The sequence below is a fragment of the Petromyzon marinus genome, chromosome 30, assembly GCF_048934315.1.
Source record: "Petromyzon marinus isolate PM22_M1 ecotype Great Lakes invasive population chromosome 30, UKy_Petmar_22M1.pri1.0, whole genome shotgun sequence".
Lineage (NCBI taxonomy): Eukaryota > Metazoa > Chordata > Hyperoartia > Petromyzontiformes > Petromyzontidae > Petromyzon > Petromyzon marinus.
The window spans coordinates 2,103,617-2,129,414 of NC_133696.1; the positions used below are offsets into that span (position 1 = coordinate 2,103,617).

General features: G+C 45.1%; 1 protein-coding gene across 3 annotated transcripts in view; it reads left to right on the forward strand.

Annotated features, from left to right (window-relative positions):
- The first annotated feature begins 2,602 nt into the window (after positions 1–2,602).
- The window catches only part of CPM (carboxypeptidase M), a 34,549-nt gene continuing 11,353 nt past the window's right edge, over positions 2,603–25,798 (forward strand). The window contains exons 1-6 of one of the 3 annotated variants that reach the window (XM_032963184.2): positions 2,603–2,770; positions 16,312–16,376; positions 19,021–19,226; positions 19,792–19,889; positions 21,913–22,085; positions 23,102–23,289. In XM_032963184.2, coding sequence (XP_032819075.1) covers positions 19,034–19,226; positions 19,792–19,889; positions 21,913–22,085; positions 23,102–23,289 — 652 coding nt within the window. In that variant the 5' untranslated portion in view covers positions 2,603–2,770; positions 16,312–16,376; positions 19,021–19,033. The remainder of the gene's footprint in view (positions 2,771–16,311; positions 16,377–19,020; positions 19,227–19,791; positions 19,890–21,912; positions 22,086–23,101; positions 23,290–25,798) is intronic. The other 2 variants (XM_032963183.2, XM_032963185.2) reach the window with 2 other exon arrangements.

Sequence of the window (25,798 nt, forward strand, 5' to 3'; positions counted from 1 at the left end):
ACAGTCCGGTGTGTTAGTGCATACCTGTAGTTTAATACGTTGGGTGGCTCAAGCTCCCAAATTTGCAGGGCTGCAACGTGGCCACAAGATGGCAGTACAACAAATGGGATCCCGTCTCTCTTGGCTCGGGGTATTTTCCTTTCTTCGTCGAGGCGTTGCTGGGCTAAACTGATTTTCTCTCCCATATTCAATGCGTTTGGACCCGACATCCCAACGCAGGATGAAAAAAGGGTGCTGTGCAGTATTGAGATTCAGTGTGGTCTCCTCGCTAAATAAATGGCATTGCTAGTTTGGGTATTGGGTATTTAATGCATTTGTCCATTGATAGAAAACATGTTTACGCTCATTATGCATGCATTGAATTATGTAAATTATATTATATTGTAACATGCAGACTAATGGAGAAAACAACTGTACAGGACAAAACAAAGGAGAAATTAGACGATTAAAAAATAAACATTAAACTGTTGAATTGTGATTTAAAGCTTTCGTGACTGCAGTAATTCATATTCTTAGCTCTTTCGGTAAAGTCACGTTGAAGGGAAACTAAAATAAAATATATATAACAATAAAAATTCTCACGACGTTTCGACCATAACACAAACGGTCATCATCAGGTGTGAAAAACCAACGGCAAGAAACATTGTTACTGAAAGAGCTAAGAATATGAATTACTGCAGTCACGAAAGCCTTAAATCACAATTCAACAGTTTAATGTTTATTTTTTAATCGTCTAAAACATTGTTTCTTGCCGTTGGGTTTTCACACCTGATGATGACCGTTTGTGTTATGGTCGAAACGTGAGAATTTTTATTTTATTATTTTATTGTTTCCCTTCAACGTGACTTTACCGAAAGAGCTAAGAATATGTTGAATTGTGCTTAATGTTTTATTCCAAGTGTGAGAGTTTAAACCACAACCAGGGCAAACTCTACACCTGTCATCAATTGGAAGGGTGGATATAGTGAGCATCGCCTAATGAGGCCTGTGCCACTTGTTGGAAATTCAACAATTGAAACTGGACATTGCCATAGAAATGTACACCACTCAGTGAGAAGTCAAGGGTTGGCTGTTATGCTCAAGAATCTCAAGTCCCACGTGAGCTGGGTGCCTGTAAACCATCAGTTTAGAAGCCAGGGTTGGTGGATGACACAAGTTTGTGAAATGTTAAAACGTGCTAGGCTTTGAGGTGGCTTGGGAGATGGTAGTACAGGCAGTGGACGAAATCGATCTGTGCGGAGCTTTGAGTGTTACCCCCTTGCGTTGATTTTATCTGGGCGATAGTTTCCTCCCAAATGCCACTCGATGGCATACCTGTTAACCCATATCGTATTCTTGTACAGGGAAATTTGAGTTCTCAGGTCCATCTGGCACAGCCGTTTCAATACGGGCAAAAACATTTTTGTCTGTTTGTGTTTCTGCCTTGTGATGGTACTTTTCATGATGAACGTTGAGATTTAAAAAGGCACGGGGTGACCAATAAGGTCTGAATTGGTCTGTAATAAGGTAGGCACTGATGAGGGTTTTTATTAAAATGTGAACAGTATTATTAGAAGCAAGAAAAGTGCTAAATCTTGCCATGGTAATGTGGAAATTCCACTGCTGAAACGGGATCAGTCCTGGGTGAACACGGCTTCGTTTTTCACAAAACAAGATTCCAGGTTGCTGGTAGACTAGAGTACGTAATAAATATTTATACTGGAGAAACCCGATTAGCTAGATATACAGCTCTTTTTCACACATGTCCAGTAGGGGCGGGTCAGAACGCTACAACAAACTACGAAAACACGGTAGGAGTGCAACGTATAGGAAAGATAAGCAAATCACTTAAAAAAATACAAATAAAAGTACAATTCTATCTAACCAGGTAAAGTCCACTGAGCCATTAGCTTATTTTTTCAGAAACGACCTGGCTACCCCCAAACGATAGCTCAACTAAGTGGCCCATCACGTGGAAATTTATATCAGCCAAATAATTTTGATTCTAAATGTGGAGTTGGCAGGTGCCTCTTTCCGATATGTGCTGGGTAATGGAACGTTTCCTACGTTATCGACCGGGACAAACGACAATAATGCCCTCCGCAATAAGTGAACTAGCCACGTGGTAATTGTTGTCCAACTGTTTGTTGCAGTCACGGTTTTTATTTGGTCAACATTGGTGGAGCGGTACCCTCAGATTATACTTCCAACAACTAGCATGGCTGGACGAGTTTTCAGATTTTAAAACGAAGAGGTCCTTACTCAAGACAATAAATACCGTTACACTGTCACCCTGCGGTACAGTCCATTATTTGATTTATATGAATGTAAAGAGCTTGACAGCTCATCGGATTCCTCCAGCCTTGACGCTCAGAAATACGTAAACAACCGCATTGCGTGTCCGTGCTACTATTTCAACTCGCGCCTTCAAATTCCGGCAGCCGCGATCACATTTACCACTCTGCTTAAGCACGCCCGGGCGGTCGCCCCCCCCCCCCTTGTTTAACGTCGCTCGACCAATGGGAGGTGGCGTAACGGAAGCGGCTTCGTTGCGGGCGACGTAACGCGCTCGCTGATTGGTCCTCCCCCCCCCCCCGTTGGGACAACACGACCTGCATATTAATGAGGCAGAGGGGGGGGCAGAGACGATTTGGTGTCTCCCATAAAACTCACCCCCCGAAAGTCACTCTCTGTCAGTGTCTCTCTCTGTGTGTGTCCGTGGGGTTCCCCCTCTGCTCGCCAACCCAACGAAGAGGTGGGACGAGGGTTTGCGGCGGTGCACTAATTCATTGTGAGTTGTAACTTTTTTTTTTAAAACGGTTTGATTTATTGTTGTTTTAATCTAGTTTACACACACACACGTGCGCGCGTACACACACAGACATCGCCCACCCCTCGTTATGGCTGCATTAGTTGAGTTGGACGAGTCGCGGGCAACACGTGTGCGCGTGTAACACGTGCACAGAAGGTCCACACACACACGCATCGGTGGTAGAATTGTTGTTTAAAGTGTATACAAGTATACGGTATAAACAGCGGAATGTGTTACGAGACCACTTTTGTCTATGCTGTACGTTCGGGAGCTAAGATGCCAATGTCGAGGGCTACTGGCCACTTAGTGGGCTTCAGGAGAGAGAGTTCGTGGAGTTTGGCTAACATCAAGAAAACACGTACAGTCCGCTATAATAGTGCATCACGACACAGCTGCATTAATATACAACTACACCAATGTTACAAGCGCCGACAGCGTGTTATACAAAACAAGTGTGTTTATACAAGTGGGTTACTGTGTGGTTGTGTGTGTTTACACACTGGACACTTGCCATGTGTGTGTGTGGCTGGCCCATACACCACAAAACAACACGACAGTACCAGAGCATTGCTGTGTAAAACATTGAGAATGCATGAATGCAATTCGTGCTGTGAGTGTTACGTACGTGTGTATGTTGAACTTCTTTCGCACCCGTGCGTAGCCAACCCGTGCTAATCGTAGGTGCGGTAATACAATAATAATAACTCGCATTTGTAATGAGTGAGCACCCGTAGCAAACGCTCAGTGTAGAATTACAACGCGGAGAACGGGGGAAAGGAGAGAAGGAATCATAAACGATGGTTGTAACTAATAATGATCTCCGTGTTGCCAGAGATTTAGTCACAAGATACGTAGCGATGTTTTAAAGGGGGGAAACGAAGGCACGATGCCCATTGTGTAATACAAATAGCAGGTAACGTAATGCGTTAAGCGCTCGGAATCAGTTTGTTGTGTGTAAAACTTGGTAAGAAAGGGTAAAAAGAAAAGCAATTATTCTATTGTTTGGTAAATTTTCTAGGGATGCCCATTCCAGGTATAAATTTAGATTTAAAGCTTTCGTGGTATATCGTCTAGGGACCCGGGTAACAGGAATGTAGTCGGCATCCTGTAGTCGGTTTGCGATCTGCTTTGTTTTAATCGCGATGTAAATTGTCTCGTGACTTGTTTCCCGGTCGAGTGTTTCTCACGAGATGTGTGTTTTGTAATAAAGTACAAGGTCGCATATCCGGACCGTCACATCCACCGTGATTGAATGAACCGCCTTACACCCACAGTGCAATGTTTGTGTGTGCTGTAACTATCATTTTCTGTAGATGTTCACGTATCCAACCCATAGCTGCCAACCCCTTATCAGTGCCCTATCATTACAGACCAATTCAGACCTTACTGGTCACCCCGTGCCCTTTATAAATCTCAACGTTCATCCTACAAAGTCCCATCACAAGGGAGAGAACACACAGAGACAACACATTTTTTGTTTGCCCGTATTGAAACGTCTGTACGCCGTATGGACGTCAACTCAATTTCCGTATCCAGGAACACGGGGTAAACCGGATGGGTTGACAACCTTAGGTTGTGTTGTGCGGTGTAGCGTCAGCTGTGATTGTACTCTGTTTATTTTACCAGGTAAGGCCCTCCCCACTGAGCTATGTAGATCGTTTTTCAGAGGCCACCAGACTGTCCACAAATAATAGCTCGACGAAGTGGCTTATCATCGTGTGAAAATGTATAGCAGCCGAATACTCTTAAAACTCGTGATGTTGATTCTAAATGTGGAGGGGAAAAAAAACGGAGGACCCTGAGAAAAACCCTGGCGACCACGGGGAGAGAGAGACCCAGACTCCAAATGTACAGCTGCAGGCATCGTCAGGGTCAGGATCGGGATCGAACCCACGACCTCCTGTATACCAGGCGAGGTAGTTAACATCTCCTAGCCACCGTCATGATAATGAGAGAGAGAGACACGCAAACTCAAAATATACAGCAGCAGGGGTCAGGATCGAACCCACGACCTCCTGTATACCAGGCGAGGTAGTTAACATCTCCTAGCCACCGTGATGATAATGAGAGAGAGAGAGACGCAGACTCCAAATTTACAGCAGCAGGGGTCAGGATCGAACCCACGACCTGTATACCAGGCGAGGTAGTTAACATCTTCTAGCCACCGTGATGATGATGAGAGAGAGACACCGCAAACTCCAAATATACAGCAGGCATCGTCAGGGTCGGTATCAAGCCCACGACCTCCTGTATACCAGGCGAGGTAGGTTACATCTCCTAGCCACTGCGCCACATGTTGTATCTTCACGCCTTTACCCGTATTGCATTACTCCCTTTGGCTTTTGGACCAAATACATTCGACACAAGGCCGGCCAGTGTTACAACGTGGATGAATGTGCCAATGTGAATGGATCTTCTGTGCGTGCTGCTATGTATTCAATGCGTGTTGCAATGTGGCAGGATATGTCACAAGGTGTGTTTAAGCCGCCAGTATAGTTATCACGTGAGACCAGGTAGACAATTGAAACAGAATAAAAGCATAAAAAGGTATCGGCTTTATTCTTTCGTGCATTGTAAGCTTAAATCATTTAACGAGTGTGGGAACTGAACACGGGGTTGGAGTTACAGAAACCAACACGCGGGAGGCCCTTTTATCTTGATTTCACAAACACGGATCATTTTGCCTCGGACGTGAGAAGTATCAATGCAACATTTTACCAAATTACTGCCGGTTCAGATTGTGCGCTGAGCAAATTGACTTCTGTGCTTGTCAGCCCGCAGATCCCAGCTTGATGCCGACTTTAATCTGTGGCGTGGAAACATTGCTGCTGCCGTATTGGTTTATTGCCGTCACTGTTTATTTTTCACGAACCGCGTTGCTTCTGTTAAACATGCAGCAGATATTTTTTTTATATATTTGAATGACTTCCGCTGTAAAAAAAAAACAAAGTGCGGCTCTCTTGAAGTAACCCTTCGCGTTTGGTTGGGGAGTCGGGAAATGTCTTAAGAGTGTGATGCTTGCATCTTCTCAGAAAATTAACTTTTGTACGCCTGTGTTGTGGTTATCGAGGTTACACAGTAGAACTACTTTACCGCTTCGTCTTGGTGTATTGGGAGGGGTGACAAGACGGTCTTATTATTCCTCGCATTCCACGGCACACTTTTCGAGCTTGCCCCGTGACTTCGTGGCCACGCTGTTTGCTCAACTGCGCATGGGTGGTGACCAAGGGGAATTGAGAGGGCCGGGCGGGTGTGGAGGCTGACGGCTGTCTGCTGCCACACTGGGCCACGACCACGTGGGTGGGTGGGTGGGAGGTAGGGTGGGTGGATCGGCCACTGAACGGCACGGGGAGTTCGTCTGTCCTAGCTTCAGAATGTTTCGGTTCTTTACTTAAATTCCAAATAAACACCGCGACACAGACACACGACGATAACACCGGATATTGGGATGAATTTTGACACCACTTTTTGGGTTATTCATCTTATGCAGGCATAAGTGAGGATAACATTTTAAAAAAAGTATTTTATCTCAAAAGAAACGAATGATGATTGTAATGTAGTGGTACACACTGCGAATGCCCCTTCACAGCCTCCACGGATCGCGTGACCGTTCTAATCATCGCCCCTGAATCAGCTGTTTCTGTCATGTGAACTCAAACAGTGCAGAAAGTGCTACACATTAAGACAGATTACACTTAAATTTCCTACATTCTGTAGTTCATATTTTGTAATGAGTAAAACGCTTAGTACTGTACGCAGCTTATCTGGAGCGCCGATTAGTTATGTGAGAATATAACATTTACGTAAAAAATAAATACATTTGTTCTGTAATGTCAAACAGCTACCATCACGTTACGAATGGAAAATTATAGAAAATTATATTATATATAACTCTTAATTGACACGAAGCCTATACGATTTAAGGCTTGCTTTATTTGTGTATACGGATAGCAAGGAGCAAGCCTGTAGCGTGACTGGATAAACGATAATAGGAATATGGATGCGTTCTGGTCCTTGTCATGAAAATTTAGAGTTTATACTTCACCACTGGCACAGAACTGTCAGGTAAGACGAGCGTTGATAAATGCTCACTTGGGCATGCAACCATTTTTTTACCTGAATTTAGTTTGTTTTTTTCAAGCCTATGGCATGTGGAGGAGTTTCTTTAAAAAAATAGCGTACATATTTTGAATTTAAACATAGTTTCCAACTTCTCAAGCCGACACCTTTAGTCTGTAAATTACATTACAGTACTGTGCTGCTCTGTTAGTTATATATAAGCAGAGCCTTGCAAAACGAAGTAGCCTTACTGAATCGTGGCACCCGTACCAGATGGGTACACGGTGAGAGGTGAGACAAAATATCCTAATGATTATGATTGCTGTACACCCCAAGTTTGCATGTGACATCTAAGTACAGTAAAGCATTGTTGTACGGTGTATGACTTGGGAGTGGCAAGCATAGGTTGCATTTCTCTGAAAGTCTGCAATAATTCATTTTACACGCAAACTAACCGCTTGAGTTGAGCAGAGAAGTGAACAAGCAAATTGTGTTTTCTGTAGGGTCATTATATGTTTTTTATGAAGCTTCAAAACGATTTGACCAAATAATAAATAATAATCACTCGGTAATAATATGCGCCCTTTTTTTCCAACGCGCTGTTGGATGATGGCCTCCCAACACCAGGTTGGCCATAGTGGTGGTGGTGGTTGACAGCTTCAAATCTAGAATTAGGTTGATAGATACTTCACCAGCCTGGTCATTGAGGGTTGTGCCATAGTGGTGGTGGTTGACAGATAATTTCCCAACACCTCAGTTCTCAACTTGGCCAATATTCCCAGAATGTACTCTCTACTCAGTCATAGGCGCCTGAGATGGCTTGGACACGTGCGCCGCATGCAGGATGGCAGAATACCCAAGGATGTCTTGTACGGCGAGCTGGCATCAGGCACACGGGGTCACTGGTCGCCCAGTCCTGCGCTTCAAAGATGTCTGAAAACAGGACATGAAGAGCTGCGACATCAACCCAAATGACTGGAAGAAAACTGCCGGCGACCGACTCAGCTGGCAGCAGGCTGTGAAAACAGGCCTCAGGAGAGGCGAGGAGAAAAGACGCACCGCTTGGCAGACCAAGAGGGAGCGACGTAAAGAAAAAGCAACAAACACCTCTGGAGCTGCCACCGCATTCACTTGCAATTGCTGTGGCAAGGATTGTCACTCAAGGATCGGCCTACTAAGTCATTCTAGGCGCTGCAAAACCTACAGCTGACCTCGTAAGGCGCTTAAAGAATTCTCTCAAGACACAAAGGCCAAGACAGACGAATGAGTGATTGGCATGTCGGGATAAACTAAGGTCCCCAGAGAAAACGCGAGCGTACGAGGTGGGAAGAACACTCTCAGCTCTGTACAGATCGATTTTGCCATCTCCTGGGCCACCTCGTACATAATACTTGACTTTTAAATCTAGATTGAAAACTTTTTTGTGTGATTAGTTTCCTATCCTTCCCCTGCACCTCTATCTAATTAGCATTCGTGACAGCGATCCTGTACTGATGTGAAAGAAGTTCAATATATACATACAGCACACATGAAGCCAACAAGGGATTATGGAATTATAAAGCTGGTCACAAATGTCAGCAGGCTATTTTTTAAGGTCAAATAACAGGCATCGCACGATAGAGGGTTGAACTGCCTCTGATAATGCAGTCGGTGTGCACAATGTGGCAGGAAGCCAAGCAAGCCCGTGCCCTGCTGGTGATCTCAACAAAGGTGAAAGCGCGGCACAGAAACTAGGTGTGTGAGATCATTGTTATAGCCGTAAAGGGATATTTGATATTACAAGGCCACTTGCCGACAATGAGTAATTGGATTTGGATTCCCACCGTGCAGTGCTGGCCCCGTGCCTGTTTGTGTACGACGTAATTTGGACTTATCTTGCGATCTGCCGAGACTAATTAGCAGACTGCTCTCGTGACAGCGATCCTGTACTGAATACATAATGTGATGGCTTAGAGGTCAAAGTTGAGGTGGTGACCCCGTTAATCCAGCAGACAAGGGAGCTATTACACTACGCCTGCCAGCTGTCCTTAAGAAACAGACCCTTGTGTGACTTGACCGTTTCTAACATTTCTGGGGTTCTTTTGTAAATGTTTTACAAAGCAGGAGAATGGTCAACTTGCTTTGGCTCGGTGTGTAACACTGTCATGCCTATTTTGTAATATTTGAATATTCATAAGCCGGAGGAGTCGTCGTCGTCAATCAGCACTCCACATCCCTCTGTGTGTCAATTAAATGAGTAGCACTGTTGTGAGTCGGTTGCCCTCTGAAAATGCTCACCGCCTGCCATAGGAATGGGGATTTCCACCAATGACCAAGGGCTTTTTAACAGGAGTCGAGTACTGTTCCAGACCTACCTCTTGTGCAAATACAATTGATTCAATGTCTTCAAAAAAATGCAAGGAATTAGAAATGTGGTGAATGTGTTGTTGGAAAGACAGTTTTTGCTTTTTTTTAGCTGCGCAAAAAATCAAAATCTGTGGAAAAACCCCCATAAACGATTTAGCCATTTTTCCCACAAAATACTTTATTGATGAAAACATTTTCTACCTATACTCAAGCCGCTGCCCGAGGGCTTCAAAGAGGAGTTGAATACTGACCGCCCCTTGTTCACTTGAGCGAGTAGCTACAGTTAAGGAAAAAAGTATTTGATCCCCTGCTGATTTTGTACGTTTGCCCACTGACAAAGAAATGATCAGTCTATAATTTTAATGGTAGGTTTATTTGAACAGTTAGAGACAGAATAACGACAAAAAAATCCAGAAAAACGCATGTCAAAAATGTTATGAATTGATTTGCATTTTAATGAGGGAAATAAGTATTTGACCCCTCTGCAAAACATGACTTAGTACTTGGTGGCAAAACCCTTGTTGGCAATCACAGAGGTCAAACGTTTCTTGTAGTTGGCCACCAGGTTTGCACACATCTCAGGAAGGATTTTGTCCCACTCCTCTTTGCAGATCTTCTCCAAGTCATTAAGGTTTTGAGGCTGACGTTTGGCAACTCGAACCTTCAGCTCCCTCCACAGATTTTCTATGGGATTAAGGTCTGGAGACTGGCTAGGCCACTCCAGGACCTTAATGTGCTTCTTCTTGAGCCACTCCTTTGTTGCCTTGGCCGTGTGTTTTGGGTCATTGTCATGCTGGAATACCCATCCACGACCCATTTTCAATGCCCTGGCTGTGAGGGAAGGAGGTTCTCACCCAAGATTTGACGGTACATGGCCCCGTTCATCGTCCCTTTGATGCAGTGAAGTTGTCCTGTCTCCTTAGCAGAAAAACACCCCCAAAGCATAATGTTTCCACCTCCATTTTTGACGGTGGGGATGGTGTTCTTGGGGTCATAGGCAGCATTCCTCCTCCTCCAAACACGGTGAGTTGAGTTGATGCCAAAGAGCTCCATTTTGGTCTCATCTGACCACAACACTTTCACCCAGTTGTCCTCTGAATCATTCAGATGTTCATTGGCAAACTTCAGACGGGCATGTATATGTGCTTGCTTGAGCAGGGGGACCTCGCGGGCGCTGCAGGATTTCAGTCCACGGCGTAGTGTGCTACCAATTGTTTTCTTGGTGACTATTGTCCCAGCTGCCTTGAGATCATTGACAACATCCTCCCGTGTAGTTATGGGCTGATTCCTCACCGTTCTCATGATCATTGCAACTCCACGCAGTGAGATCTTGCATGGAGCCCCAGGCCGAGGGAGATTGACAGTTCCTTTGTGTTTCTTCCATTTGCGAATAATCGCACCAACTGTTGTCACCTTCTCACCAAGCTGCTTGGCAATGGTCTTGTAGCCCATTCCAGCCTTGTGTAGGTCTACAATCTTGTCCCTGACATCCTTGGAGAGCTCTTTGGCCTTGGCCATGGTGGAGAGTTTGGAATCTGATTGATTGCTTCTGTGGACAGGTGCCTTTTATACAGGTACTAAGCTGAGATTAGGAGCACTCCCTTTAAGAGTGTGCTCCTAATCTCAGCTCGTTACCTGTATAAAAGACACCTGGGAGCCAGAAATCTTTCTGATTGAGAGGGGGTCAAATACTTATTTCCCTCATTAAAATGCAAATCAATTTAACATTTTTGACATGCGTTTTTCTGGATTGTTTTGTTATTGTCTCTCACTGTTCAAATAAACCTACCATTATATGGACTGATAATTTCTTGGTCAGTGGGCAAACGTACAAAATCAGCAGGGGATCAAATACTTTTTTTTCCCTCACTGTACTTGATATTTCATGTCTCCGTCTAGTTTTACCGCTGTAGTCCCGCTTTGCTTTCACTGCTGGCAGTCAGATCACGAGTCTGCAGCCTGACGAAAACGAATCGCACTTCGTGGCAAAATGTGTGTGGTTTCTTCAGGGACAAAAAAATATTTCGTGGGTGCTAAATGTGAACGAGCCTTGTATTTGAGCTGAAGAACTGTAGAGTAGTCATGAGCAAGCTTAACCTGACCACATACATTACAGCACTACAGTGCACAAAGTATTATAATAATAGGTATAAAGATGTTCAAACACCAAATAGAAACCTTTCGCAAGGAATCAAGTCTGCGTTAACCACATGTGCTTGTGGTGAAGATGCAAACTAACATGCTCTGATAATATATGGCATTGTCTTTGTGATTGACCTACACCAGAGAGAGCCTTCTTTAGGGCCTAGTTTAACCAGTGTCAGACCAGAGAACGCCAAAAGGCCAACCCACACCCGTTTTATTGCCAGAAAGGGTAAAAACTCTGCTTCTTTTTTCAGATTGAATGTGTTGAAAAAGCTGATGCAGCTGTACCATCTTAGTCACATTTATGCCACTATCGCCGTATACTCGAGCATAAGCGAGTGTGGTTTTTTTTTCACTCTTTAAGGCTTCAAAGTTCATGATTAATGGCAAAGTAACGATCCATTGTCCTGCACACCGGTGCATTCGTCAATGATTTCTACTCTTCCTCTATCTCTTATCTTTAATTACTGTACTGTACTATATTTGCTGCCTTGTTATGTACTCTGCAAATGTACAGATAACCCATTTTACAGATAAAGTTAAAGCTACCATAAGGTCTGGTTTCGGCATGACAGTCCTGGTTTAAGAAAGGCTCTGCTCGTGTCTTAAAGCTTAAAAAAATGGCCTTTTGTCACTGGTTTAATATGTTACAGCCTCATGCTCGTCTAATGATGTGGGGAAAAAGGCTATGTGACATAATATTGATTTACACTGGAGGAATCCGATGAGCCATAAAGCTCTTTTTTCACAGATGTCCAGACTCGTGGGGGCGGTGCCGGTAGAAGAGTGGGCAGCGCCAGCATCAGAAGGAGCGAATGGACTCGCTCTGCTCGGCGCTAGTGGCTGAGTGGGTGTGGCTATGTAAACATAGGCGGGGCTGCGACTCGGTTGAACCTCCAAGAAATTTGGTAACTTTAAGTAAAATACACATTGGGTTATGAATAATCCAACCGGTAATGGATATCTGTGGTAATTTATATGTATACATTAACCCCCCCCCCGCCCGCCATTGCACCAAATTGGCTCACTAGTGGCGACATCACATTTATACCTCTATTTAAGAACGAAACAGGAGGATTTCTCCACAACTCTGGCTGTTGCCTGATGATGCTCGTAATTACTGGCGAAACGTTGTACTCAAATTGTAAATGTTGTGGGTTTACTCTCCAACACACTGGTGTGTGGAACTACAGTAGTAACAAATTGGCACGTTTTGTTTACGTGACAAACCTTACTAATTGGCTGTGTGGAGTGGTGTTGGGATTAACAACACATTAATATTTACACGATCTCACCCAAAAACCTCTGATGGGAAAATATACCTGTGCAGCATATGAACCGAATGTTCAGCATTATATGGAAATGTATACCAAGGGTATACTGTGTGTAAGCGTTAAATATTTCCTTTCAGAAAGTTTATATTTGAGAAAAATCGACCCTGAAGGGGAATGTTTATTAAATAGATGCAATTTGGGCCCCTTTTAGTGCTTGTTCTGTGTGTGGGTTTTTTTACATTCTGTTTACGGGCACGATAGTTTTCAAACACAAAATACAACACTTGTAACTTATTTCCATGTGTTATGAGTACGGGGAATCATTCACCTCATGGCATATGATGTCTGATAAAGCAAGAAATGATGTCTTAAATAAAAACAATACGTCAGGCAAAGCAGTCTTTTATCCACGTAAGTACAGTACTGTATAGGGTATATTGTATAGTTTGGTAAATATTTAATCTTAAAAGGCATAGTTCCTCTCTTTGTCTGTGTTGTACGCCCATGTTCAACACATCATCCCAGTCAAGTGCACGAGGCTGAATCCAGCTCCGTTAATAATTACAACTTTAATTTCACAGGTTACAAATAAAACAATCCTTTCAAGTTATATTCTTAAGTGAGTGCTGTCATGTGTTTACGTTTGAAGCGGCGTGTTTATTTTGTGCATTCTAAAATGACTGCTTTTACAAGCGATTCCTCTTCTGACCCTAGTGCTTTGCTCGTTTGTGTCAGCTGATGTTGACACGTGTCGGCCTCTGTCTCTTGGCCTTGCACTACTTGAAGAAAACACGGCCAACGATGTTTCCCAGTACAGTATCCACAATCAATGGAATCTCCTTCAATTTAAAGACACATCTTCCTGTGTTATATATGTACTTTATAGATGCTATGCCACTTATGTGATTTGTTTAATTAAAATCAGAATCTTTATTTATCCTGGATAAATCCGATAAGCTATGAAGCTCTTTGTCACAGATGTCCAGTAGGGGAGGCGGCTCAGAAAGTTACAGCAAAAAAATAGTTTACTCTGGTATTTGTTTCTAAATTCGGTGCGACGGTGGTTGAATCAAAAAGCCAAGAGTTCACATCTCAATCAGGGATTTACTCAGACTAGCATCCTATCTTCCAGGGTCTATAAAAAGGGTACATATTCTTAGCTCTTTCGGTAAAGTCACGTTGAAGGGAAATAATAAAATACATATAAAACAATAAAAATTCTCACGACGTTTCGACCATAACACAAACGGTCGTCATCAGGTGTGTCGGTTTGCATTAATTTTTGAAAAAAAGGGTACACTTTTGTGGGAAGTTAACAACATTACCGCAGAGATGCAGCGATGAATTCGGGTGGCGTGCCGTTGCTAGCTCGATTGTGGCATCAAGAGACTGTCAGAGATGGCGACAGCTTGCGGGTGCCTCCATCCAGCAGTGGATTGAGCGTGGGTGCTGCTGATGATGGAGAAAGGGAACCCCCACTTATGGGAATGTGGAATGTGGAACCACTAGCTGAGAACCAGCAATGGGCTTCTTCTGTTGAGTATTTTACTCTTGCTATAATAACAACTTGAAAGATACTTGCAGGAGACCAGGTTTCAGGCCACCATGTGTGTATAGTCAAGACGTTGTATATGGCTTTTCGCCAGACAAAGTGTAGATGGAGGCATTGAAAGGACTCGCTGGCTTTTCAGTGAGTGCTTTGGTATTTTTCAACAGCACGACTTTTCTCGCTCGTCATTGGCCGTGTGGCACTTGAATGGCAAAATTGTTGACTGACCGGAAACCCCCCCCCCCCCCACCATTAGGATTATTTGGTTGCCACTTATCTCGACAGCATCATTGTATAACTGACGAGTCCAGTCTGGCCATTTCTGCGATTTTTACATCACGCTCAGCAGATTTAGTACACTCCAATATGCTCTCGCAATTGAGCTCTATATAGATTAATATCCTCAAAGGAGCAACCCTCCCATATGTCTTTCTGCTTTTTACACTTAGCAGCTGCCTAGCCACTACATTTTAACATTAATTCCCGATGTCTCCCTCCGATTTTTTGAACAAATTCCTGACCCATGACTCAGAATCAGGCCCTCGGTCCTCTGGCCCGAGGTTACGACCCTCAGCTATTATTTTTATATACCACTAGCTGTACTACCCGGCTTCGCCCGGGACTTGTCTCCCCAGTGGCGATGTTCACACACCACAGTAGTTACTCGTTTGAGGCTGAGTCGACCTAGGGGAGGCCCAGGACCGGTTAAAATAATCGTCATCGGTGGTGGCGGGAATCAAACTCGGGTCGCCGGGTTCGTAGCGCGGCGCGCTAACCACTACACTACAATGCGTTACGCTTCCACACAGACACACACACAGACACATACACACATACACACAGACAGACACATGTACAGCGCGCTAACCACTACACTACTATGCGTTATGCTTCCACGTGCGCGGGTCACGTGACAGATTTGACGTCACAGCTCACTTGCCGTGCAAAAAATCTGCATTATTGAGCTCCCCGCCTCCCAACAAAAAAAACAAAAGTGTATTTTTATAATTTTTGCATGATGTACAGTCTGGAAAGTAACCACATGGCAAATTTCCAGTTTGTTGCATGTCGGGAAGTACGCTAAACATTTTGAACAGTTACACATATTCACAACTTTGCCTTTTATATATTTGGAGATGATGCATGATGCCCATGTCAAGTCTTTCGGATGTACTATTTCTATTCCTTTACGTTGGACATCCATTTTTCCTCTACCCATGACTGACTCTCTCAAAAAAAATATGCCCACTGTTTCTGTACAGCGTCTTGAGATGTCACATTTTGTTAACACTCATTAATTGGCAGACAACAGTAGTATATCGTGGACTGCAGAGCTTGAGGGTGGTGGAATTTGGCACTGGCTCACCATGTGGCTTCCTTTCCCACTCGCCTGTGGTTCATCCTCGGCCCTCCGAGTCGTTCTCTGTCTTCGAAAGTGAGCGAACACTGTGTGTGTTACAAGTTGAAATTCATATTCAACTTCAAATGCATTGTACAGGAGAACTCCTTTTATCTGTTTCCCTATTACCTATGAAACCTATTATCCATGAATGCTGCAAAAACTCCAATTACCCGCGGTCCTAATTTTCTTATTTTTGGAAACTTTACCATGGAACGGCATCCCATTACCTGCAATATTTTTCACGGGTAACAGTCGCTGCGCGGCAAATTACTCCAATCGTCCGCGTTTTTTTTTGTCGCGCATGAGCGTAGTAAATTTGCGTGTCATAGGATCGGCGATTACGGCTCACCATATCACGACGGATAAGAGGCGTTCTGTATATAGCACAGATATACGAGTTGTGCGTGTGGAGTTTTGAACTTAATGTACCACGTAAACCTCCGGTACCATTTGAGGCAATGCAACAGCTTTGCGCCAGACCACAACTCAAACCAAGTAACCCAAACAACCCTCGAATGATTTTTCGCACCCCCCTGCCGGGGTTCAGAGGCGATTGCGTCATCGCCCCAACGCTGACACCGACGAGTGAAGACGGCGAGTGGCTCAGCGCCCACACCCCGCGTCTTGCTCAATGAGACTTTGTACAAAAGTGACGTAGACCCACGTCCCACGCGCACACAAATGTCCCGTGTTTGCGCAACCCCTGACGATGCTCATTTGCGCGTTCACGTCGCCCATGTGACAGCTTGACCGGCTGGATTGATGGTTCCGTGTGGCGGTGACGGCGGTGGTGGCGGTGGTGGCGGCGCGGTGAGTTTTATATTCGGCGTCAGTTGTGGTCACTGTTGAGGAATTGATGGGTGGCTTTTTGGTCGGAATAATTGGGTTGCATTGATAAGAGCCAGTTGTCTTTTGCCGAGGTCACGAGCCCGGTGTAGTTGGTACTCGCTTGTTTTTGTTTTAAGTTGCGTCGTTTGAATCGCAGGCTGGAGTTTTGTTGCAATTTTCAATTTACCAGTTCATGTGTGGAATATGTATGTAAATGTGTTTTGGTGTTTCAATTTGGTTCACGTGTTCTCTAATATTTTAATGCCTTTTTCGCTTTCGGTCTTAAACAGAGCAAGATAACGACGACACACCGGTGGGCTAAAGTAGTAAACTAATTGGCGCGTTGTTTACGTGACAAACCTTACTGGCTGTGTCGGGTGGTGGAGGGTTAGGACACATTTATACTTACGCGATCTAACTAAAAAAAACCTTTATTATGAATAACATTGGTTGCAAAAACTTACGTGTTAATCTGAAGTTACTTCCTGTTTCAGGAACCACTTTGCGGTTTGTTTGTACCAGCAGGAACCAAGAACGTGGGTTAGTTTCTGGTGATGTGAAAGATGAATGTCATGTACTGTATAGCTAGGGGTGTTAAATAACTTATTTGTCCAAATGTAAAAAATTCCCGTTTTCAAATAAAACAAGGCCTACAAGTGAAACACACAAGTCCAGCGCTTGAAACGTCTATTTAACAAAATAAATGCATTTTGACCAGGAACTCTTAATTAGTATCCTAACAAAAAATACTCCGTACAAACTTTGCTAGGGATTCTGACTTCTAATTCAGGTTATATGTATGACTAGCTGTACTACTCGGGACTTGGATTCACCACGCCCGGCCGCCTTTGTCTCCCCAGTGGTGATGTTCACACACCACACCAGTTACTCGTTTGAGGCTGAGTCGACCTAGGGGAGGCCCACGACCGGTTAAAATAATCGCCACCGGTGGTGGCCGTGAGCGGGAATCGAACTCGGGTCGCCGGGTTCGTAGCACAGTCGCTGCCCCACCCCCCCACATACAGGATAAAGACAAAGATCCCCCGTGTAGCCTGTGATCTGACAGCTGTGCTCCCTATTATAACTTAACCTTTGCTCACACACCCACACACATTATAAAGACAAAGATCCCCCATATAGCCTTAACAGACTTAACAGGGGCAAGTGCTGTTAGCGAGCACCTATGAAGGCCGGCACGGCACACGAGGGGGTGGGTGGCCAGCACCACGCCCGGCCGCCTTTGTCTCCCCAGTGGCGATGTTCACACCACAGCAGTTACTCGTTTGAGGCTGAGTCGACCTAGGGGAGGCCCAGGACCGGTTCAAATAATCGTGGTGGCTGTGAGCGGGAATCGAACTCAGGTCGCCGAGTAACCACTACACTACAATGCGTTACGCTTCCACATGCGAGGGTCACGTGACAGATTTGACGTCACAGCTCACTTGCCTTGCAAAAAATTATTATTGAGCTCCCCCCCCCCCCCCACTAAAAAAAAGTGTGTTTTTATAATTTTTGCATGGTGTACGGTCTGGAAAGTACCCACATGGGAAATTTCCAGTTTGTTGTTTGTCGGGAAGTACGCTAAACATTTTGAACAGATACACATATTCACAACTTTGCCTTTTATATATATGGAGATTACTCCCAACGTGTTCACAGCCCCAGAAAAATAATCGGGCATGGGAGATTATTGGTAAATGAATGCCCCTGGTATGGATAAGCAATACTCATTTTTCTGGCCTTATCTTCAGCCTGTATAAGGAGACATTTAAAGTAATATCTAAAAATACAATGCTAACAGGACACAGCATAATACAACACCTGCGCAGTGTAATACAAGTCCTGCACTTTACCAGATGTGTTCTGCGGCGACGTGTTTCATAATAAGCAAACGCTCGTGAAAATATTATCACGTGTGTTTATTTCCCAACTTGACCCCATGTAAGCATTGTTGTTGGTTGACCTCCTGCTCCGAGTGTGACCCATTTTCCCTCTGCTTCCGAGTTTTAACGTTCAGTGCCACCTGCCTATCAAAGTATAAACGTTACAAGTGATTCCTCCCACCATCGATTGATACATCGTCTTAACATACGGAACTGGTTTCTAATTGTCGATTAGAAGATTGGTGCGGGTCTATCGCGTACCGAGAAAGTATGTCGGGAATTTAACGGAATTTTCAGGTTTTCGCTATTTTGTGCTGTTTTAAACTAATCATCTCAGCTGATCGTTGCGGATGATATCTTTAAAACATTCTTGGCTCATGTCATCGCATGCCGTTCGTGGCTCTTCTTTCGTATAGCTGATGTAGATGCAGAGTAACAACTACAATTTCACATTCAGGTGGTCAAGCCAGGTAACCGCGTCAGGAGCAGCGTAGTAGTGTATCGCTGTGATGTCTTCTTAATATTTGTGGATCGGGGCATTGCGTCATGATACATTGTACTATCTGTTCTGATTGACCAGAGTCGTACACTGTGCATCAGATATCCGCATCTACTGTCATGGTTGGTGCAGTGGATGCGGTTTAGGGGGGTGGCACATGCGCAGCTTCGTGGAAGATCAAACCCAGGGATGTTATGCGTTGGGTTTTCACAACAAGGCGGTGTTTGTGCGTGGCTCTGCACAGTGCTGACTGACCGATGATGGCTGTGGCGTCATCGCCTGCGAGCGTGCCGGTTGGAAGCGTTCTGCTTTTGCTGCTGCTCTGCGCCCTGTGCGGCTCCCTGGACTCTGGCTACCGCAGTAACGCAGACATCGAGCGTTACCTGAAGGAGGTGAACGGAAAATTCCCCAACATCACCCACGTGTACAGCATCGGCAGGTCCTCGCAAGGTGAGAGACGTGTGGCCCCGTCGACAGCTAACGTAGTTTTAGCTTCCCGCTGCAATTATCCTCGTCATCATCGTTTGATCGTCTTCACCATCATCATCGTCCTCATCATTGGTCGATACCATACATGACAACTGTCATCTTCTACGATTCCATCGTCACCATCATCCTTGGTTATAATTTTTGTCTTTGGCGACTGTCATCATCAGCCACAGTAACTGTCATCGTCTTTGTTGTTTTATTTTTGTAATGTATTTTATTTTCATTCAATGTCAAATAATTTAATTTTTTTGTGCACTTTTTATGTAGTTGACACTTAAACACGTCTTATCATACTATTGTATTTAGATTATTTGTAAAAACAAATGGTTATTCGCATAATGCATAGTTACCTTTGTAATCACTATTTTTAGTCATTTTCAGTATCTTTAGCATCAGCAACATCGTTATCTCCATCTTCCTTATCATTTTCATCATCATCTCTGTAACATTTATCATCACCGCTATTTTCAATCACTGTCATAATCATTATTTCAAGCTAATTGTAGCATCCATTTGTTCCCAACAGGGGTGACTCTGTGGGTCATTGCGATCGGAAAACACCCACAAAAACACACCATCGGTATTCCGGAGTTCAGATATGTGGGCAATATCCACGGAAACGAGGTGAGTTATATCCACGCCTCGGCGACACAATAGCACGCACTTACGGGTGAGGAAAATATATACACACGTTGCTGCTGGACTTCCATGTATGTTGAACTTCTTTCGCACTGTACGTAGCCAACTGTGCTAATTGGAGGTGCGGAGGAAAGACAACAAACTAAACACAAGCAGTTCGAAAGAAATTAAGTGCATAGCTCCAGTGGCTTCCTAATATCGGACGGAAGAGCGTTCCAGACGGTCGCATAAGCATATCTGAAAGTGCACGATACAATTTGTTTTTTAAGTTCTCACAAGCCGTGAAGACGGCAACGCATAAAACAGCTAGTTAACATTGGGCGGCATGAGGCTACGCGTCTTCCCTCTTGTGGCCTTGGCTGTACAGAGGCGATTCTGGGATAAAAATGGGCCCACCACCTAGAAGGGGAGGGCCATGTATAACGTGGGGGAACCGGTATCCCCACCCTTGGCGTCTTATTCTAAGTGGCATGGGACTGTAAGAGCAGACCTTGGCAGTCAAGATGACCTCTCGAATATACGTAACGCAAAGTAGTAGTTTGCTTGTATTCAAACAATGGGATATGTCGAGAGACAGGTGTGGAAAGGAGGCGAAATGGCAACTCGTGTATCTTTAATGTACAACTATAATTTTCAATTGATAGGATATATATGTAGCCACATCTCAATATATCCTGGACAGAAACATTAGGTGTATATAATTATTTATTTTCTTGACAAGAGAGGCATTTGGTAGCAGAATTTTTACTTGAATTCCTCACCAATCACCCCATGCCCTCTGTGTTAGGATGTTATCTGCCTCACCTGGTATACAGGAGGTTGTGGGTTTGATCCCGACCCTGACACCTGTTGTATATTTGGAGTTTGCATGTCTACCCTTCGTCACGTGGATTTTTCTCCGGGTCCTCCGGTTTTTCCCTCCACATTTAGAATAATGCGCTTAGATGATTTGGCTGTGTTAAATGACAATGTGATAAGCCACTTCATTGAGCTATCGTGTGTGGCCAGGTCGCTTCTGAAAAAGAGCTATACAGTGTCGCTCAGCGGAATTTACCTTGTGAATAAAACAGTGGAAATAAAGTAAATCGATAAGTCGAGGTTGCAAATCCTGACTTCGGAGGACGTCAAGCGTACACCACCCGTGTCCTTGGAGAACACTGTCAGTGGGCGTGAGCTCACGGTGTGCTCCGCTCATCTCTGCAGTGCACCGCAGTCGCATTTGGGTGTTGTTTTCACTTTCCGTTTGTAGGAAAAAAAAAACGAGGTTCCACCTTCCGTGGCCAGTTGAGATACGATTTGACGTGGCTCGTTGACTGCTGAATCGGCAAGCTTCTAGATTCGGTGGCCAGTGAAGACCCACTCTTTCGGGAATCAAGTTTCAGCTGGTGTCATCTTCCCGTGTCTTCTCTACAAACGTTCATAGAGCACCACAAGCATCCCATTATAGCCTCCTTGGCACGTTACAAAGGGCCCACTGAGAATTGGTCGCTGACTGATCACTGTTAAACTTTACCTTTGGTCTGGGGCCAAAAGGGAGACACCGCTGTCTATTTATAGAAATGAGCACGTGCCTCAAGGTTTGAGGTCTCAAATGCCCTCACTTTGTGCCACTTTTCATAACGAGCACGGTGTCCCGCACAAAAACACTGCCCAACGTCAATTTTTTTCCAATTTGTTCTCGGTTATACAAATGCTGTTGATGGATTAGCCGATGCCATAATGATGATTGTCCAGTACATTTCGTATTTCGCGCTGTTCTAATAGCAAAAGGGCTATCACGAAGGTGCTCTGCGTTTTGCGATTCGCGACCGACTCTTTTGGAACTCGGAGAAACACCAGAGCAAAAAGGACTATTTGCAAATACGCAAAACGCGTTTTGCCCCGAAGCTGCCCATCAGCTTCCATACTGCTAATTACAAGCTTGCTGAGAAAACCACTTGTCGGAAAGCGTTGCCTATGCACGGTTATATCCACACTTGTTTGTAAATTAGATTTTCCCTCGGGACAGGTTGTGAGTCGCGAGCTGCTGCTCTTCCTGCTGGACGCGCTGGTGGAGGGATATGGCAACGAGGAGGAAGTGACGCGGCTGGTGGACACCGTGCGCATCCACCTCCTGCCCAGCCTTAACCCCGACGGATTTGACGCCTCTGTGAATGGAGACTGCGACAGTGTCACCGGGAGGTCAGCCGCTCGCTCCTTCGTTCATTCATTCAATTTTCGAATTTTTTTGTAAGAACTCGCCCCAACTAAAGAGGGCATCGAAATACTTTACAGTATGAATTAAATGAAGGTAGTCCTACCTATAAAATCAAGACACATATATCAAAATGCAGGGGACATACTCAAGGAAAAGCTATAATTAAAAAATTAATTCGTCTTGCAGAGTTTCCCCGAACTGTTCGGTGCTTGGAGCCAATCTGAGGACCGGCAGAAGAGAGTTCCACATCTCAGGCGCCACACGCAAAAAGGCCCCTGCTACCGCCCAGCGTAGAATGACTTTCTAGGTTAAGCGAGCAGGGCCTGGCCTGAGGAGCGCAAGGTTACATCTTGTTGTAATCAGTAATAATGATAACAACAGGGAAGATGATGAAGCAATGTATATGCATGCTTCCTCACCTTCATCAACTCACACCGACCAGTATGGTGAAGTATAGTCAGACATCCACCCACATGGCGTCGGGAGACCTGCACGCAGCAGTGGCTAAACCCAGAGCTGTAAATTATAATTATTATTTTGCATATATATGATGTAATCGTAGCAAATATCAACAGTTGCGGAGGCCAGGTGGCTCAGCAGATCATGGCTCCGAGCTGGCACCACTGAGAATCTTGCGTCTTTATCCAGGCAGCCGTCTTTGATTAGACCGGATCCTAAACTGTAGTGCGTTGATGGTCTCGTTCTCATCATCAATTAATTGCACCAATAATATACCCGGTGATATTAAATTTGATCCTGAACTCGATTTTCCCAAATTCCTGAGGAGCCTACTGGAATCAAATTAGTTTCAAGCTCTAAGAATTAACAAAAAATGGTTTGTCATGCAACAAACATTGCCCTCTGTAGTGGGGTATGCGGGAAATTGCTAACCCCTACTGTGCGGAGCAGAGATGACAGACCATATTTATAAATGTTGATAAGAAATGCACTGGCTCTCACAGACAAGGTGATTCATTAGCTTATCCTCGCCTTGCCAAAGGTTTAACTCCAACGGGAAAGACCTAAACCGAGACTTCCCGGATCCGCTGAGCCTGCCGAGCTCGGCGCCCCGGCAGCCGGAGACGGAGGCCTCCATGCAGTGGGCGCTGAGCGAGCCGTTCGTGCTGTCGGGTGGCCTCCACGGCGGCGCCGTCGTCGCGAGCTACCCCTACGACAACCTTCGCCCTGGTAGGTCCAGTGTGTCGCGCACGCTCAATAACAACATCAACTGCCATTCGCCCACTAAGTGGCGGTGACATCACTGCGGTGCTTGTGCCGTGCTATGTGCCCTTTAAGGCCTTTTAAGGTCACGTGAAGTGTTGAACGCCCGCGAGCAGGAGGTCACGAGACACACACACACACACACACAAAGACAAAGATCTCCCATGTAGCCTTAGCAGAATGTTAGGGCAAGTGCTGTTAGTGAGTAGCACCTATGAAGGCCGGCGCAGCACACAAGGGGGTGGGTGGCCAATATCATGCTTGCCGACCGCCTTTTTCTCCACAGTACTGATGTTTACACACCACACCAGGTACTCATTTAAGGCTAAGTCGACCTAGGGGAGGGCCAGGACCGGTTCAAATAATTGTCACTGGTGTTGACTGTGAGCCGGAATCGAACCTGGATTGCCAGATTCGTAGCGTAGTGCGCTCACCATTATGCCACCCAGGGGCGGAGCCAGGGGGTGTGACAGGGGTGACATTCTGCGTGTAAGTGTACGACACTCGGTCTGGCAGACTCCGTGCAACTGCATTGTCAGAGTGTGTCGCCAACCGATGGCGTCTAGCTCAACAGGCCGACTCTCTAATCATTCTTGAAATCAACATTTGTTGAATGTCACCCCGGCCTGAAATCCTGGCTCCGCCCCTGATGCCACCACTACCCATACCAATACCCGCCATTTGACAGACCCAGGTGCCATGAGTTGACCGACCTGAAGATAACTGGCAGATGGACCAGCTGTGCCCCCTACTGTGCCAACTCGCTATATTTAGCTGCCCGGCGCTCCGCTTGTTGTTGTGAGCGTCGCTTCTCTGCCCTCCGTTGTTGTTGGAGGGTGACTATCTCTAACTGACCAGTAGTGTCCTTCACGAGCTTTCCCCATAAGAGACCGATCTTGACACTGCTGGTACCGGTCCTCGGCAAGTCCACTCAGCTCCACATTCTTCACACACACACGTGACAGCCTGCCAGCTCACAGGTTCGACCATAACCCTGGTCTTAACCCCAACCCTAACCCTGATCGTAAATCTGACCCAAACCCCAATCCTAATCCCTAATCCCAATCCTAACCCCAATTCTAACCTTTTGCTGGGCGGCACTGGCACGAAGCTGGGATCCTGACATGGCCCAAGTCTTAAACCAGCCCTAGCCCTGGCATGAATCCTGACACTAGATCAGGGGTCGGGAACCTTTTTGACTAAGAGAGCCATGAAAGCAAAAAATTTGGAAATTTATTTCAGTGAGAGCCATATAATATATTTTAAAAGTGAATTCAACTAAATGTCAGTATAATAAGCCTCTGAATTTATTCTTTTAAATAATGTTGTTATAACACTCACCATTAATGCGACTTCTGGTGCTGCATGGATTTGCTGATGTCTTTGTAGTCGGGTTGGTACTTGGTGAGGTTAAGCTTCATGCAAGCGTTGAGGCTTTCATCCGTTAAACGTGATCGTAGGTTGGACTTGATGTTTTTAAGATGTGAGAATGACTGCTCACATGCATGCGTAGATCCAAACATGGTCAATACAGCAATACTCACACGCTGCAGTGTGTGGTATGTGACAGGAAGCACGTTCCAAGTTTTGAGAATCAGCTGGTCTTCGGGTTGGAGTTTTTTCATTTCTGTCCACATGTGCTTGCTCGCCAACTCCGCTTTCTGTCGTGTGATTCTTTCCAAATCTTCATTCAGTGACTTGAACTTATTCACCCACATGTCTGAGGCCTTCAGGTCAGCCACTTCTGCTTCAAAATCTCTGACGGAGACACCAGGGATGTAATTCAGGTCGGCTGTGTTCAGTGAACACTCGTTTGGATGGGTGATGAACTTAAAAAGACGAGTGTGCTCACGAAATTCTCCAAAGCGTGCTTTGAAGGACTGTAGGAGACTGGATGTGCAGCCAGCTAGCTGGTGGAGATCAAGGTTTTGAATGGGCTCACTTGCTGTGCATGCATCTTTAAATTGGCTCAGTTTTTCAAAATGTAGTAAACGACCTGTTTCAAGATCCGTGATGAAAAGCTCCAGCTTGTTTTCAAAAGCAAATACAGCTTGTTGAAGGGATAACACTGTATTTCCAATGCCTTGCATTTTCACGTTGAGCTGGTTCAGATGTTCAGTCAGATCTACGAGATAGTAAAACTTGAGGAGCCACTCGGTGTCGGCTAGCTCAGGATGCCCGACGCCTTTCATTTCAAGGAAAGTCCGGATTTCGTTCAGGCAAGCCGCAAAACGGCTAAGCACCTTCCCTCTTGACAACCAACGCACATTGCTGTGCAAAAGCAGACCAGGATAGTTATTTACAACTTCATCCAGCAGTGTTTTAAACTGGCGATCATTTAAGGCTCGGGCAATAATAAAGTTGATCACACGAATGACCAGCGACATCACTTCGCCAAACTGCCTGTCACACATCTGAGCACAAAGTGCCTCCTGGTGTATAATGCAATGGAAACTTAGGATGGGTCTATTTTCAT